Raw genomic sequence first — 16,515 nt, forward strand, 5'->3', positions numbered from 1 at the left:
TTTGATCCTAAAATTGGTTTTCATCAGTTGTCTATGTGATGTGACCAGGGTATCATGCATAACTTTCTGATGAACTGAAGTTGAATCCGAATTGCCTTGACTTTGATGAGTTACCCTTAGTCGAGAAACAGTGAGATATATGAAAAGTTGAGAGTAGAACTTAAGTTAAGTAGAAACAATGAGGATAATGAGTCATTCTTAGCCAACCAAGTTTCGTTAAAGTGCTTTCAATAAGAAAGACTTATCTTGTTTGTAAAAGATGAAGGATTTAGAAAATATTTTTCTAAAAATGATTATTCATATTACTTAAAATAACTAATCAATTAAAAATATTAACATTTTATATCTAAACATTTTTGTGAACAATAAAAATATTATCTAATTTTTTAATTTTATAAGTAATACGAGAGATTCTTTTATTATTTTTTGCAGATTAAATGGAGGCTAAGTATATCAAATTTCGAAGGAACAAGAACCTAACCTAGTCAATTGCAAGTTAATGAAAGTCCCATCACTTCAAAAGACAGAAAGTTGACCGATGACGCCAAGGATAAAAAGCAGAGAGCCAAAGCGAAAGCAAAAAGAACCAACCCTTATTTCTTTCTAATTCTGAAATCCTCCTGCGTCAGCTTGAATCTCCAACCCTTGCCTTCATCCCTGATTTCTTTCTTTAGGCCGAGTAAATCACAAAGGTTGTCATCGGGACCGCGTTGCTACTTCAGCAATTATGAATTCTCTTTGATAATTTCTGGAGGAGTTAACGTGCCAGCGTCCCTTCCCGCATTTCTTTCCTTAAAAGAGTCAAGAAAGCCGGGTATTCTTTTCTTTTCTTTTCTTTTATGGATTAATATCATAAAAAATCTCAAATTAGTATACTCACAATAAATTTACCCAGATTAATTTTTGCGACTATCAAAACTCTAAAATTAATATATTTGCGACAAATTTATTATATGTTAGTTTATGTTAAATTTGATTAATATTATGAAAAACCACAAATTGATAAATTTGTGACGAAAAGGTAAAATTATACCCGATCAACTATCACGTGTCATCTAACTCAATAATTTGATGATAAAATTTAATAAAAATTATTGTAAAGTAAATTTATCACATATGTATTAATTTCAGATTTTTATCAATAAAAAAATTAATTCAAGATAAATTTGTCACATATACACCAATTTAGGATTTTTCATGATATTAACCATTTTTTGAAATCTCAAAGTCAAACTATTGATTTTGTCAATTATTTTGTTCTATATCTATCCATTCGTATGTGAAATTCATGAACAAAATAAAAGAACGTGAAATTCAAGAAGGTCCAATAACCTCTTGCCCGTATCATGCTTCATCATATGTAAATTCGGAAAAATAATTAGGTAGGCCAAGTATAATTCTGAGTCACATGTTCAACTCACCAAACTAATCTTTCCGTGAAAGATAACTTGTTTATGGAGCTCACTTAATACCATAACTTATTAAAAAAATGTTCACTAAAGTGTTAAAAATTTTAATTGAACGCTTAAGTATCATAACTTTTTAACAACGTTTACTTAAGTGTCGGAAATCCGATATTATATGGCACTTGTGATGAACGTTTTTAATAGTTTTTAACAACATGGAACAAAACCCGTCCTTATGGATATGGGAGGATAAAATTTTATTCATCTTTCTATCTCCTTGTCAATTTTGTTTAAAACAATGACTGAGTCCCCTAAAAATTAATGGTCCCGAAATTTGCCATTTTTTCAACTACGCGGAACGCACGAAAACGTCGTTGCATGCTTTGCTTTTGTCATAGTTTTCCCCAAACAGTGGTCCGAAAACTAAGAATATTCCAGTTCATAAGAGCCTATTTGGTAACAATTTAAACATTACATAATTTTATCTTTTTATTCTCCGAACAAAAAAAACAAAAACAAAAATCCGTTTGTAAATTTTTAGTTTCTAGGAACAAAAATCCAATTTTTTTTAAAAATAGATTTGGAACAAAATTAAAAATAAAAAAAATTCATTTTTGTTCCAAGAGAAAATTCTGAAATCAAGTCAAAATTTTCTTTTTGCTTTTCTTTCTTTCTCTACTCTTCTTCCTCATTGCATGTCACCAACTATGGCGATAGTTGGTGACCGGCTAGGCGAGGTTCAACGAGCTCGTCAGAACCTCGCTAGGCCAGGGCGAGATTAGTGTGCCGATTGGGTGAGGTCGAGCCTTGCTAGTGGACAAACGAGATCACCCAACCCTCGATGAGGCACCTCGAGTCTTGTCGGACCTTGCCTAGCTCAAGTCTGCGGCCATTGCCGTGGTTGGCGTGGCTAGAGCCGTGGCGGCTAGAGAAGAAGAAGAGGGATGGAAAAAGAAAAGAGAAAAAGAAGAAAAAAATATAATAAACGTATCAAAAAATTAAAAGATTTTAATTCACAAACAAAATTAAGATTTTACCAAACGTATTTTTATTTTAGGAATAGAGATTTTGGACAATTATCAATATTTTCAAATACTCAATTCGTTAACAGTAACATAAACTAAAAAAAACCATTTCTAATAAAAAATTATTTTCAAGAATAAAATGATTACTAAATAAATCCTATATCTTTTTGTCGGTTTTGCTTATGTTGCCACGGGCCGGGCCGCCTTGACCCATCGAGAACACCTGACCCGACCTGATCCGCTAAGCTCTAGAGATCCATCGAAGCTGTCATGTCCATCCATTGCGACCCACGCAACGTGGGATGTTCTTCTTTTTTTTCAATTGAATATTCAAATGGAGAGAACCGGCTCCCGATTCGAAGAGACCTGAGAAGCAAACATATAAAAAATAAAGAAATGAAAAAAATTTCGATCCCCCTTGATCCGAGGTCGAGAATGTCGATGGAACCGTCGGTTTCGATCCGAAAGCGACTGATCCATCCAGCGGCGGGGATCGTTGGCATTCTCCATCCGGTCGTAGGCCACGACGATAGGGTCGACAGGTTCGGCAGCTTTTATTAAGTGCTTTGAGAGAGCATGACGCCGTCTGATCGAAAGCGAGGAATGCTCGAGATGATATCTCGTGCCACGCGCCGCTTGCAGGGCGGGCGCCGCATAGGATACTTTATCTGTAACTATATTTGTTGCTTTTTTCCTTCCCCTTAAATTTGGCGGTGATTTAGCTCTAAATGAGGCGGTCTGTAATTAAATTTGTTGCTTATTGTTATTATATTATGGTGTGTTTGTTTTATGGAAAGTTCAAGATTTGAGAAAATACTTTTGGGAAGATAATCGCTTGTATCACTTATAAGAATGAATATATGAGAGATATTTTTGGCGCCACGAAAAATAATTAAGCTTAAATTATTATCGAAAATAAAAATATATTTCACTCACTATTTTTTTCTTCACGATACAATAGTCATTTTCTAAAAAAAACATTTTTTTCAAATTATTAGAATGTGCATGTGAGTTCTATCGGAAAAAATCTCACGTTAGAAAGTTCATGCGGTATGAATAAGTTCATAAAGAATATTATCTTACAAGCTTTAAATATATTCAATTCAGTTATAAATCTTTTAATTTTGTCAATTGAATCCTTTCATATTTTTATATTTTGCTAATTGAGTTTATCTAGTTAATTTTGATTGTGAATCACTAATGTGATTAATAATATTTTAGTTAAGTAATTAATTAAATTTTCTTTTTTGTTCTCTTCCTTTCTTCCTCCTTTAGCTAATTGTTAGGCAACGTAGTGTCATAGTCAATGACCAACTAGAGATGAGAGCCAGTGAGGTCAAACTTGTTGGCCTTGGGCAAGGGTTGCCCTTGCCAATGGCTGGCGATGTCGAGCTTTGCCAGAGGCTAGTGATCTCGCTAGGCCTCTCCTTTAGCTAGTTTGGGCATCAGCAATTGGCTAGAGGAGAAAGAAGAGAAGAAAAGGAAAACAAAGAGAAAGAGAAAGAAAATGAAAAATAAAAGAATTAAAAAAAATACAAAAAGATATTCAAATGTTATTAAAAAATATCTACATCAGTGCTAATTACGTCACGTAGAATGATCGAAATTGATCAGATAGATTCAATTAGTGAAACACAAAAAGATTCACAACCCAACTTACAAAATCAACAAGGTTAGGTCAGGCAATAAGTTTACAACATTCTAGAATAATTTTTAATAATTAATATATCTTAATTGATTCATAAAACTTAATTGATATTAATTGGAAGGTTGGTAACAAATTCATACTTGGGCTCCCTATTGATCATCTCCTCGGGCTTTTTACATGGTATCCCTAACAAATGGGTAAATGAACAAGCTGGATTGGTAGTGCGGTGGGGTCCGGCCGGTGGCCAATATATGTCCGCCCCGCTGATCTCCCCTTCCTCTTTTCTGTCAGTCTTTTCTGTGGTCTCCCGGAGCTCTCATCCCCTCTTCATCAATGGCTACTACCCAGGGCCAGGTCATCACCTGCAAAGGTAACACCCCTCTCTCTCTCTCTCTCTCTCTCTCTCTCTCTCTCTCTCTATCTGCAGGCGCCATATGTTAATGTGTGGATCTAAGCGTGCGTGCGTGCGTGCGTGCGTGCAATGATTGGGGGGTGAGGATGAACCCTAACTTGTTGGAGCTTTTTTGGCCGGCCGGCGACCGGCAGCCGCCGTGGCGTGGGAGGCGAACAAGCCGCTCGTGATCGAAGACGTGCAGGTGGCTCCTCCGCAGGCCGGGGAGGTCAGGGTCAAGATCCTCTTCGCCGCGCTCTGCCACACCGATGCCTACACTTGGAGTGGCAAGGTATAAACTCCAGACAAAAAAAAAAAAATAAAAATGATTTTTACCTAGCGGTCCCGGTTTTTTTTTTTGTCGATCGGTGTTGTCGAATGCCGAAGAGGGTGTTAGAATGGATGACTTTTGTGGGATTTATTGTCGAACCCCACGTTGAGGTACTAGACTCAACTTGTTCTTATCTTTGGCTGTAATAAAGTTTACATCGAACTTAAATACGTGAAGGGCTAATTTCATTTTTTAAGTTATGTCCTACGAAGACATCTTCAAACACAACCTAATAAGTCATAAAAATTATGACGATTTGAATGCTTAGAAGTTATAAATATTCATCGTTTGCCGGGTCCATTTCAAAGTTAGCATACGAGAAAATTTGGAGGGTCCATTGTGATACTCTTTTTTTGGATAAGTAATACAGTACAATGGGAGTGGCCTTGTTGTCACTCTACTTGGGGCTTATCAATGACTGTTGGCAACTTCAAATGTCTGACATAGGAATCAAATGCTTTTTATTTGGGACCTTCTTTCCACTGCTTTGGTTGTTTGATGATTTGGCATAGCTTGCAACTCCACTAACTGTTTTTAGTAAGTTGTTTGTTATTTTGTTGATACTTGATACCTAATCTCTACTTTCAGGATCCAGAGGGTCTGTTCCCTTGCATTCTTGGCCATGAAGCTGCAGGGTATGTAACATCCCCTGTTTCTTTTCATTATCTATTTCTGGGTTGCAAATCTTGGATTGAATTAGTGTTTTCCCAAAATTACCTGAAGGATTGTAGAGAGTGTCGGTGAAGGTGTTACTGAAGTCCAACCAGGGGATCATGTTATCCCCTGCTATCAGGCAGAATGTGGAGAATGTAAGTTCTGCAAGTCAGGGAAAACCAACCTTGTGGCAAAGTTCGGGAGCAACTGGTGTTGGAGTGATGATGAATGACCGGAAGAGCCGTTTCTCTGTGAATGGAAAGCCTATCTATCATTTCATGGGAACGTCTACATTCAGCCAGTACACGGTCGTTCATGATGTCAGTGTTGCCAAGATCGACCCTAAAGCTCCCTTGGAGAAAGTTTGCCTTCTTGGCTGTGGTGTTCCCACAGGTAAGGAGCTCTTTATGATGCCATTTTGATTCAATTAGGACATGCTAGATTGTAGTTGATTTCCCTGGAGAAGATGGAGTATGCTTTCAAACTCTTGTGGCAACTCCTGGTTTCTACTATTGCAACAGATCTTGCTAGGCTCCAAGTGTCATGAAAGCTGCTGTATTTTCTAGGTTTTTTATGTTTTGAAGAAATTTTCAGTCATTGACCTATATATGTTGTTCCTTCAGCTATCTTGCGTTGCAACATTTGATAATCCTCCGCTAACAAATAAAAAAGAAGGCTGATCTGGACAATTTTGATTGTGCGGCACTCCCTTGTTTAATTCTTTTTTGAACTATCGTATGCTACTTACCCATGCATGTGTTTATATAGCATGGATGGAACCTGGCTAAATATCATATGACAAGAGTACTTGGAAGTTGAAACTATTGTATTTTGTGTAAGGGAACTCGTTCATTAGTGTCTTCTACCTTGACTAACGTGTGAAATATGGATTTCTGCTAGATTTTGTTTGGTTTCCTCAACTGCCCTTTTTTAATGGGTAATGGAGCTTCTTTTAGCTGACATCCCTTGATGGGTGGGATATGGCATAGTTAAAAATTGTGGGTAGAAGATAATAAATCAACATCTACAAGAAGTACAAAAAGCAGAGCAGAAAGTTTTAAAGCATTCTTGCATTGCAATTCTTAAGTACTACAATTGTCCTAGACAAGATTTGGAACATTTAAAATGTTAATCTTTCTCTAAGTCGCTGGTTCATTAATGCACAGTTAAGGGAACATAATAATGTCGATGTTTTCACTGTAGTGCTAGAATCAACCCACATCTGGATGTTGCTTTGAGATCCAAAGGATCTTTGAGGTTTGAGGCACTCATAAACTCTGAATACTTGAATTCAATTACTTACTCTGCTTTTCCATCTTCCAGTAGCACTCTAAATTTCACACTGTCTGTCATCAGAATTTTGATTTGATCTTTGGTCCTACTCTTTGATATTTGACTTTGCTGCTGTGTGGTTTCCATGGACATGAAAATTGGCCTAGTTCCTGCGCTTATGCTGGAAAATCGTAGAAGCTCTATCATTTTGTGATCATGAAGAGATTCTCTCATGATAATTGAATGACTTGTCAAATTTGTTTATGATGGTTGAGTATTTCTTAATATAGAATATCTTGATTGACCTCTCAATAAATTTCCTTGCCATTTAGGACTCGGAGCAGTATGGAACACAGCAAAGGTAGAATCAGGGTCTATTGTCGCTGTCTTCGGCCTGGGAACAGTTGGCCTTGCTGTAAGTCGAACATAGGTTTCTTTATTTCCTTTTTGCTAGCCAGATGACAACATAGTACTTTATCGGTGAATACTTCTGATAATATATTAGGTCGCTGAGGGTGCAAAAGCAGCTGGTGCTTCCCGTATAATTGGTATAGATATTGACAGCAAAAAGTTTGATAGAGGTAAGCCTTATTCTTCTATCGTTTACCTTCATTGTCGTATGTGTATGCTTTTAGGCAGTTATTTTGTATTTTAGTGTCCGTGTCAAAGCATACCATCCAGGGCAACCACCTCCCATGAGGAAGTGTCCTAACCTGTTACATTATGGCCAAAAGTAAGACTTTTTTTTCATGTCTTGATCATCGCCTGGCTATTCAGCTTGAAGGCAAGTTGATATGAGCCTACAGTATTGCTCGAGGAAGTTCTGCAATTGTGGATTACAAAGCATCCTTCTTCTATTTCACTGTAATCTCATTCCATAAAATTGATTGGCCAGTTTGTCAAAAGGCTCATGGTTTTTATTCACGTTGACAAACGTAGAAGTTAGGAATAATCTGAACATAGTCGTTGCAAGAAATAGGAACAGCCGGAAAAGTAAATTTTCCAAATTATTGAAATGGTGACACATACCATAGGAAGCTAATACTTCCCAAGATGAACCTCACTGAGTTGGCCGAAAGTCAATTAGAACTATTCGGACTGACATACAGTAATTGAGATAGTTCATTTTGTGCTTTGGTTATTCAGTCCTGAGTCAATACTTTCATCAACGAAGAAAGCTGTAGGCATGATGCTCATACATTTGAAAATGTCTGCGGCCTTTTACTAGGTCAATAAGTGTGTTTAGTACAGTTTATGGAAATTGATATACATGTATATGACAACGGTTTGCAGCAAAGGATTTTGGAGTGACTGAGTTTGTGAATCCGACTGAGCATGACAAGCCAATCCAACAGGTTCTTGTTGATCTCACCGATGGTGGTGTTGACTACAGTTTCGAATGCATTGGGAATGTCTCAGTAATGAGGGCTGCTTTGGAATGCTGTCACAAGGTGACTTTTTCGCTTTCCAGTGCACACTCTATTAGAGACGTGGAATGTGCACCTAATTTGCTTGAATTACTTCCAGGGCTGGGGGACGTCGGTAATAGTTGGCGTGGCAGCATCAGGGCAGGAGATCTCACTCGTCCTTTCCAATTGGTAACCGGTCGTGTTTGGAAAGGAACAGCTTTTGGTGGTTTCAAGAGCCGCTCCCAAGTGCCGTGGCTGGTCGACAAATATTTGAAAAAGGTGCTCCGTCTGTCGCTTCTGTGAAATTTGAATTACGTTGGAGCTGATGATTTTATGCCCTGACTTCTATTTGGTCCAACAGGAAATCAAGGTTGATGAGTACATTACACACAACTTGACTCTTGGGGAGATCAACGAGGCTTTCCATCTTCTGCATGGAGGTGATTGCCTCCGTTGTGTGCTTTCAATGGATTGAAGAAGCTCTGGTTCACAGGCCAGTTTGTGGTGCAATATCCGAAGTGTGTGCTGCATATGTAAGAATCCCGTCCTTAATGTTCACCGGTTAAGAGTGCCACCCGAATAAGATGCCTAGCAGTGTGTATTGTAACTTTGCTGTTGCTGTTGGTGGAGATTTTCTTTAAAGATGCCAGAGCTTCGTCTCTAATTTTGGCACTTCTTGTGGCTTTTTTGGGGGCTTTTTCGCACTCAGGATGTTCCATTTTGGCTAAAAATGCGGATTAATTATTAAAAAAAAAAAAACTCTAAACATATTATACTTATATCAATTCAGTGCCAAATCTTTTCAATTACGTTAATTAGTTTTAAACCTTATGACAATTTATCAATTCAGTCATAATCCTTTTGAATTGTGTTAATTTAGCCATATAAGCATTTTGTCGGTTTATCAATTTATATTAAATATTTTAATAATTTATTAATTTAATCATTTTGACTAATTTTGATCGAAAAACCTAACTATCCTTGGATGTCCAGTCAACTACTGCCCTTCAATGCATTTCGGGGAGAACCAGCTAGTTCTGGGTTTAGCGGATGATTGTTTTCTCTGCACGACAAGTGGTAGATGCACTTTTTTATTTTTTTTGAATTATTATTATTTTTTATTTTTCTTTTATATCTCTATTCTATTACTTGGAGGGCTTTGTGGCCCTTGCCTGGGGACTGGGATGGATCGCTGGCCATTGACCGGCCTTCGACTAGTGGTCGACGGCCCATTGCACCTAAGAAAAGAAAAAAAGGAGAATAACAAATTCAAAAAATTGTTAAAATTTATTCATGTGAACGTCGATTGTGTTAGTGTTATATAAAAACGGTTGACACTAACTATACTGCATCACCATAGGCAAGACTTGAAAATTAGTAAATTAAAAAGCTTAAGATTAAATAAAAAAATGTAATAAATTTAAGATTTTTTAAAATAATTTTTCGATTTGAAATTAAATTGACACAATATAATAAATTTAAATTTTCTTTATAATTTTCCTTAAAAGTGTTTATTTAAGAATTATTCATTTCGTTTATCAAATGCAACTTTTCATTCTTCCTCTTCTAATTGATCGGTAGACTCGGCACCCGAAGGACGAAAGAGAAGAAAAAAAAGCAAAATAATAAACTAATAAATTTTTATGGCACAAAAAAATTTATAATTTGTATAAACATAATCTTATTTTTTTTCCAAAAATAAAAAAAAATATATATTTACTAAACAAGTCTTTTACTCAAAAATTATTTCACAAATTGAAATATAAAAAAAAAATATTTTCTAAAAAGAAATTATGCACCTTTCTTTTGGAGTTGAACGACAACTACGGCGTTAGATATATTGCCAAGATCATGCAACCTCTCCTCTCTTGTAAACGAAAGGAGAACTTCTTGCACAGGAGAAACTGGTTGCAAACTATAGTCACTCTTGCAAATAACGCACCGCGTGCACATCGTAAAAGATGATATCGGTTATGAACTGTAGAAAGTTAGAAAACCTTCATAGACCACGGAACACACAAACAAAGTATGTTTCAAATGGTACGATGCGTATCCAAATCCAACATCAACAAATACTCTGCACGAACCCCGACCAGCAGAGACCCTTCAGAACCCTCTTTGTAGTTGCAGCTTTAGAAGGAAAATTAGTACATCCATCGGCTGCAACACGACTATTCGATCAAGCAGGATGCTCTGGCTTGTCAGCTACTTGTTTCTTCGTTCGGTGCTGCACTTTTTCCTCCTCCGCCGGAGTTTCCTTCTTTTTCTCCATGTTTGAACCTGCAATGGATGGGCCAAATGAATACTCTTGCATGACCGTTGCAGGATTCCTCGTGGTTTGAAACAGAGAGGAAGGGTATGTAAGAGAGATTCTGATGACGGGGGAGGGGGGAAAGAACGATTGTCGGTGCGACTGTGGTTATGTCATGTAATAACCGAATACGAGAATTACCGAGTTGACCGCTGGGAGTATCGTCCTTTTCGGATTGCTTAGTCGAATGGATCACACCGAATCCTTCATCCTCGCATCTTGTCGCGTACTCATGTCCAAACGAGTGGTACAACACATCCCTTCAATCACACGAAACATCCACCGTCTGAATCACGAAAAGAACGGTCGAAATGCTCGGCACAACACAACATATACATTTTTGCCCCACGAACCCAGTAATCTTTGTCTATCCAGGCACTCGATGCACGTTACTCAGTAATCAAGTTCTAACGATATGTCACGTTACTCAGTAATCAAGTTCGTGCGACTTACCCGGTCTCCGGGGTCTCGGCCTTGTCCATGATGCGTGCGCTCTCCTGCTGGCCGGACAGAGAAGCAAACCCCTTCTCGAATCTGAGGCTGCAAGTTATCTCGCCGACGACGGGAGCAGCTATAGGTGGTGATGGAAAGGAGCGTGGAATCACACAGCTTCTCACCGATCTGATCGCGTGGATCATCTTCATGGGACTTCACGGTAACCCCCCCGGACCTGCATTTATACAAATGTTAATATGATGTGACTGAAGATCCATCCAATGAAAGTCTTACATTTTGACGATAAGAGGTCAGGTTTGCACCTGGCCTTTGCACCTGGCTTAACCTGTTCGGAAAGTGGCGTTTAGAAGGGTCGAGATGATAGACGCACCACGTCAGAGATTGGAGAGATACAGAATGCGTTGGGAGCTTCTGGTGCTTTTGCCTGATGCGAAGTCGAAATGATTGAGACCCACACGAAGTGAAAGCTCCAGAAAGCATCTTGGAGCCTTACCAGGGGAAGAAATTCTTGGTGCGGGGCATCGATGGGGTCGTATGCTTCGCTTGACGAGAAGACGTGTCGGATAATAACTGGGTGAGATCTTGTTACGAGAATGTTTTAATATTATAGAAACCACATGCTCATCAATAGAAAGTTTAACGTGAATAAAACACTTGCTTTAGCTAGTGTTTCGAGAGTACTATTATTCCAAACACGGTCTATTATGCTACGGAATTTGTGGTCGGCTAGTGCCTTTAGAGTATTATTATTTCCATTTAATTTTTTTCTTTTCTTTTTGTAGTTTAGATGTAGGAAAGCCTTTTGTTTTGTGTGAAAAATTCAGCATATTTCAAAATAAAATTTAAATATACACATAAAAAAATTTAAACACTTATTCCCAATAGATGTCTGATCATGACGTATTAACTGTTCTCATCCAATTATATATAGATATTGCAAAGCGAAAGAGAATTCTGTATTTACATAAGTAATACAAGAATTGTTTTTAATGGTCTCTTGGCAATTCTATAATTCTTTTGCATATATTATTTATAGATATATGTGTATTTATTTTTTTTTTTTTAAAATCAAGTAGTATTTTACTAGCATATAAATAATAAATAACTATGCAAAATTTACTAAGGTAAATTATTTATATTATATAACATTGGATCTATGTTATCCCAACTACGTTTTTATTGCTAGAAATAATAAAGTGAAATATAAAAATATATTGTAAATACTTTGGTGTGTCAGATTTATAGTAATATATAAAAAAAATACGCGCGAAATACAACTAGGAACTTGTCCATATTTAAAGATGGTTACACTTTATATTGAATAGGAACAACATTTTAATTAGATAACATCGCGACATTATCATTGAACAAATGTAAGTATTAATTAAGAATGAAAATTTTGTTTAGCGTAAAATTCTCTTCAATAACTGGAAAAAAAATAATTAGAGATGCATAAGATTGCATTTTCGTTATGGAAGAAGAAAATTGCACTAACTGAAGCGTGTTTTGACTTGGACAACTTAAATCAGAGTAGACCTTGACTTTTTTGTTTTTTTTCCTTTCTTTTTTCCTTTTTTGTTGAATTTGACTTATCATCATCTTCATATATTTTCTTATTGAACATTTAAGTTACTCTTTTGCTTTGGCTACTATTCATGTATGAACTAGGTTCAGATCTTTCTTGATCTTTATTGGCTGAAAGTAGAGTTCAAATGATTATAATAATCTTTTCGAAGATTACTTATTAACCTTTCTAGCTTATGGATTTACTCTGCATTCGTTATAAAGCACCTTACCAACCTGATTGATAAGATAAGACGTCGCTTAGAAAACCCTCAGATGACCCAAACATATAATTGGTCGCGTTAGTTAATGTGAAAATTCCAACCTATGGCATGCCGTTTTCTACTATAATAGAAGCGGAGATAACCTTTTTTTTTTTTATAATTATATTATCTGTAAATCAATCCTAACGTGCTTATTGAAAAAGTTCTTTTTTTCTTTGAACAATGAAAATTTTCATATAACAATCTATTCTTTAACCTTTTTTTTTCTTTATAGGATGCTAAACAAATTATACTGATGGCGCGAGCCAAGAACTAGTCGGACCGAAATCGATTTTCTAGACATTTAAACTTTTCTCGTGTTTAACAAATGTTGATGTCATGATATACAGTCAGTTTCCGATATCATCGGCTCGTGCCGTAATTAGATCAAGATGCTCTTTTGATCATCTGAAAATCATGATGGATTTGATTGTGATCGTCGCTTCACAGCGACGTAGGCAATCATCAGATTAATGAAAAATCGATGAAGACTTGCAAGGCAGGTCGGTATTATTTGATCAGTTCGCCTCAAGAACGGCCACAAACATATCATAAAAAAAGCAACATCGCCCACAAAACCTAAAGACCAAAGTCTCTCTCCCTCTCTCCGTCTCTCTAAGAGTGATTCAAGAATGCGAAAGCCAAGGCGGAGAGGGCGAAGGAGGACAGCACCCGGGCGGCGAGCGATGAGGCGGACCCGATGCTGAGGGTGACCTTCTGGCCGAGGCCGCAGTGGTTGCTGACGGTGCAGATGAAGTAGCGAGAGCTGGTCCCGTTCAGCACGACGCTGTACGGGCTCACCGTCTGGATCGTCCCGATGGCGTTCGTGCTCGTGCAGTTGTCGTAGTCCGTCTTCGACACTTCGGCGACGTCATGAGTCCCCGTCCAGTTGAACACTGCAACAGGAAAACGGGAAAGAAACAAAAGAATGAACGGAGGCACGCAGAAGCCTGAATTATCCAAGGTCGTGCAGCAAGGAGATCTCCATGGACAATGAAGGAGAGTAATGAACAAAGAATCTAACGCAGCGATTAGCACATTCGTTGAGTATTCTTTGCAATGTCTGCATACAAAGCCTAAAAAAATGATCCCGCGAAACCCTTTTCACGATCATGTCAAGGCGACGGTATTGAATCGAATGCTTATTGGAAACGTGCTAATGTCAGATTCTCCTATCGGATCCGACCGTAACTTCTTTAACTAGCGATGCATGATTTTACGTAGGAACATCATGTTTTTCGAGCTCACCGACGGTGTCGTTGACATCGAAGCTCTTTCCAGCGGCCCAGGTCCTGTAGGCGATGTTGCCGAGCGGAGGGATCGACCACCCCAGCTGATCTAAAACGTTGTACGTGGCGGCATTCGCACCCACCGCCGCGACGATCATCACAAACCCGAGCAAACCCACAACTCGGCTCGCCATTATCACGTACAAACTCTCTCTACGTGTTTCTCAGGTCGTCCCCTCAGCTCTCTCTCTCTCTCTCTCTCTCTGCGGCGGCTGTGCTGCGTTCACCTTCGGTTCAGCGATGGCTCATTTTCAAGATCGGCGGGGTGGGAGAAATTTATAAGGAGATCTCTGACGGCGGAGGGTGTGAATATGCCAGTTTTCTTGCACATGATGAAGCCTAATCTTTCTGGCTTTTTCCAAGTCAGCGCCTGGCATTTTCGATCGATCCTCAGCTTGCGCAACGGGTACCGAGCTTCCAGAGAGCACGCCAGCTTTGAATATCTAGAAAAATTGACCTCGACTCGGTCTCCTTTCTGGTACGGAAAGAGTTGTTAAACATGCACTGAGATACGTATGCAGATCCCACCAACCTTCTCGACTTTGAAGTGACGAGAGAACGTCGAGGACGACTTTTCCTTCTTAGGATCACCGGAGGGGGAAACCCAGTGCCTTTCTGCTTACGCCGCCCGGTCGCCACGAGCGAACCCCTCGAGATACATCGAGAGGACTTTCGGGAAGGTCCCGAGCCGAGCACGTGCGAGAAGGGTTGCGCTCAACGTCCGAAGGGTGGGATCGAAGTGGTCTAGATTGAGGAGGCGAAGGGGGACCTCAAAGATCGTAACGGAGACGAAGCCTGGCCGAGGTCCGGCGACCGGCTGGAGGAGGAAAGGGAAAAAAGAAAAAAGAAAAATAAAAGAAAATTCAAAAAATTCAAAAATATTAAAATATTATTAAAAGTTATCTACATCAAGACCGATCAATCACATCGGTCGGCCAGTGTCGTCAGTAAAATCCGGCCAAAATTAGCCGGAAATGACTGAATCGGTATTAAGTAAAAATGTTTAGGACTTAATTAACACAAATACGAAAGGTTTATGACCTTTTTAGCACTTTTCCTTTTTGCATGGCTTTGGCTCTCTAAGTCGGTAAAATTTGGAAAATGGATTGATATGCGTTTGTTGAAAGACAAAGCCCACCTAAATGGGTTTTAAGTGGGTTTATACTCGACTAAAGTTGGACCCAAGTGTAAGGCCTTGCTCTTTCTCTTTTTGTCGTAAGGCCGTAATGTAAAAGCAAAGAAAATGACACACAACTACCTAGCACCATTGCCACCGCCGCCGCCGTCGTCATTCATCGGAAGATTGAGGCCAAATGCTCACTCTCTCCTTTTGATACTTCATGAACAGAGTTGTCATGGCCGCCATCAAGTACACCTGAATCGGCAAGATTGCCGTCGCGGGGCTCGCTCGCAAGGGAGGCGTCAAGTGCATGAGCGGTTTGATCTGCGAGGAGACCCATGGAGTCCTCGAGATCTTTTTGGAGAATGCGATCCGTGACGCCATGACGTACACCGAGCTCGCCCGAAGGAAGATGGTAACTGCGATGGGCGTCGTGTGTGCACTCAAGAGGCAGGGCTGGACTTCGCACGGGGCCCCCATCGAGGTCCGGCAAGGGCCTCAACACCCTCGGTAGGCCATAGTGAAAAAAAGAAAGAAAGAAAATGAAATAAATAATCATAAAAAATTATAAAAATTATTCACCTAAGTGCCTATCTTGTCACCTAGAATAGTTAAGGTGCGTTTGATAACATTTTTGTTTAAAAATTGTTTTAGGAACGTAAATAGAAAAAATATTTACGCTTTCGGAAATAATTTTGAACAAAAACGTGTTTGGTAAATTTGTTCGAAATATAAAAAATAAATAGAAAAACGTTTGGTAAATTTGTATAATTTTTTTTATTTCTTTTAATTTTTTAATATTTTTATTTATTTTTTTCTATTTTCTTTCTTATTTTTCTTATTTATTTTCCTTTTTTTATTTTTCCTTTTTATTTTTTTTTTCTTCTTTTGGTCGGCCTCGGCCATGCGACCCGGCTGACGAGGGGTGGCGGCCTCGCCCGCCCACGGCGAGGCTCGCCAAGCTGGGCGAGCTCGGCCTCGCCTCGCCGGGGTCGGCGACGCTCGACCTCGCCGGGGCCGGTGACACTCCAGCCAAAGAAAAAAGAAAGAAAAAAGAAGAAGAAAAAAGAGAGAAGAAAATGGAAGAGAGAGAAAAGTGTTCCTAAATTTTGTTCTAGAAACAAGAAACAAAATTTTTTGTTTCTTGTTGATGTGTTTCGAAAACAAAAATAATTTTGGAATAAAAACGCAAACAAACGCATTTATGTTCATTTTTTGTTCCCAAGAACAAAAAAAAAATTTGTGTTCCTAGGAACGAAACACATTTTAACAAATAGACTCTTAGGGTGCGTTTGGCTGCACCCTATTTCTCCTCAGAACGAGAAATTTGTTTTTTGTTCGGGAACAAAAAGGAACAGAAACGCGTTTGGGTGCGTT

The 16,515-nt window shown here is 38.6% G+C and overlaps 3 protein-coding genes across 3 annotated transcripts; 1 reads left to right on the forward strand and 2 right to left on the reverse strand.

Annotated features, from left to right (window-relative positions):
• The first annotated feature begins 4,287 nt into the window (after window positions 1-4,287).
• On the forward strand, window positions 4,288-8,808 carry LOC104425209 (alcohol dehydrogenase class-3). Its single transcript, XM_010037830.3, is given in 11 exon segments — window positions 4,288-4,449; window positions 4,626-4,762; window positions 5,390-5,436; window positions 5,525-5,650; window positions 5,652-5,848; window positions 7,060-7,142; window positions 7,233-7,308; window positions 8,021-8,178; window positions 8,255-8,303; window positions 8,306-8,415; window positions 8,498-8,808. Coding segments are annotated over 11 exon segments (1,134 nt in total). The 5' UTR covers window positions 4,288-4,412; the 3' UTR covers window positions 8,612-8,808.
• Window positions 8,809-10,041: 1,233 nt separating this feature from the next.
• Window positions 10,042-11,108, reverse strand: LOC104425210. Its single transcript, XM_010037831.3, has 3 exons — window positions 10,901-11,108; window positions 10,589-10,707; window positions 10,042-10,416 (listed from the first exon to the last, which is right to left on the reverse strand). The coding sequence occupies exons 1-3, from the start codon at window positions 11,089-11,091 to the stop codon at window positions 10,316-10,318; spliced, it is 411 nt and encodes a 136-aa protein (XP_010036133.2). The 5' UTR covers window positions 11,092-11,108; the 3' UTR covers window positions 10,042-10,315.
• A 2,072-nt stretch (window positions 11,109-13,180) lies between these two features.
• Window positions 13,181-14,252, reverse strand: LOC120289342 (umecyanin-like). The gene is made up of 2 exons (XM_039304107.1): window positions 13,978-14,252; window positions 13,181-13,625 (listed from the first exon to the last, which is right to left on the reverse strand). The coding sequence occupies exons 1-2, from the start codon at window positions 14,150-14,152 to the stop codon at window positions 13,345-13,347; spliced, it is 456 nt and encodes a 151-aa protein (XP_039160041.1). The 5' UTR covers window positions 14,153-14,252; the 3' UTR covers window positions 13,181-13,344.
• Between the last annotated feature and the right edge of the window lie 2,263 nt (window positions 14,253-16,515).

This window comes from Eucalyptus grandis, chromosome 11 (genome assembly GCF_016545825.1).
Source record: "Eucalyptus grandis isolate ANBG69807.140 chromosome 11, ASM1654582v1, whole genome shotgun sequence".
Taxonomy (NCBI): Eukaryota; Viridiplantae; Streptophyta; class Magnoliopsida; order Myrtales; family Myrtaceae; genus Eucalyptus; species Eucalyptus grandis.

Bases quoted from the DNA above. Each gene is read 5' to 3' on its own strand.
- LOC104425210 (XM_010037831.3), bottom strand. From the start codon at position 11,091: ATGAAGATGATCCACGCGATCAGATCGGTGAGAAGCTGTGTGATTCCA. The intron at 10,708-10,900 runs GTAAGTCGCACG...GTGTGATTGAAG, and splicing joins GCCGAGACCCCGGAGACCGG to GGATGTGTTGTACCACTCGT. The intron at 10,417-10,588 runs GTAATTCTCGTA...CATCCATTGCAG, and splicing joins TACTCCCAGCGGTCAACTCG to GTTCAAACATGGAGAAAAAG.
- LOC120289342 (XM_039304107.1), bottom strand. From the start codon at position 14,152: ATGGCGAGCCGAGTTGTGGGTTTGCTCGGGTTTGTGATGATCGTCGCG. The intron at 13,626-13,977 runs GTGAGCTCGAAA...TTCCTGTTGCAG, and splicing joins CGATGTCAACGACACCGTCG to TGTTCAACTGGACGGGGACT.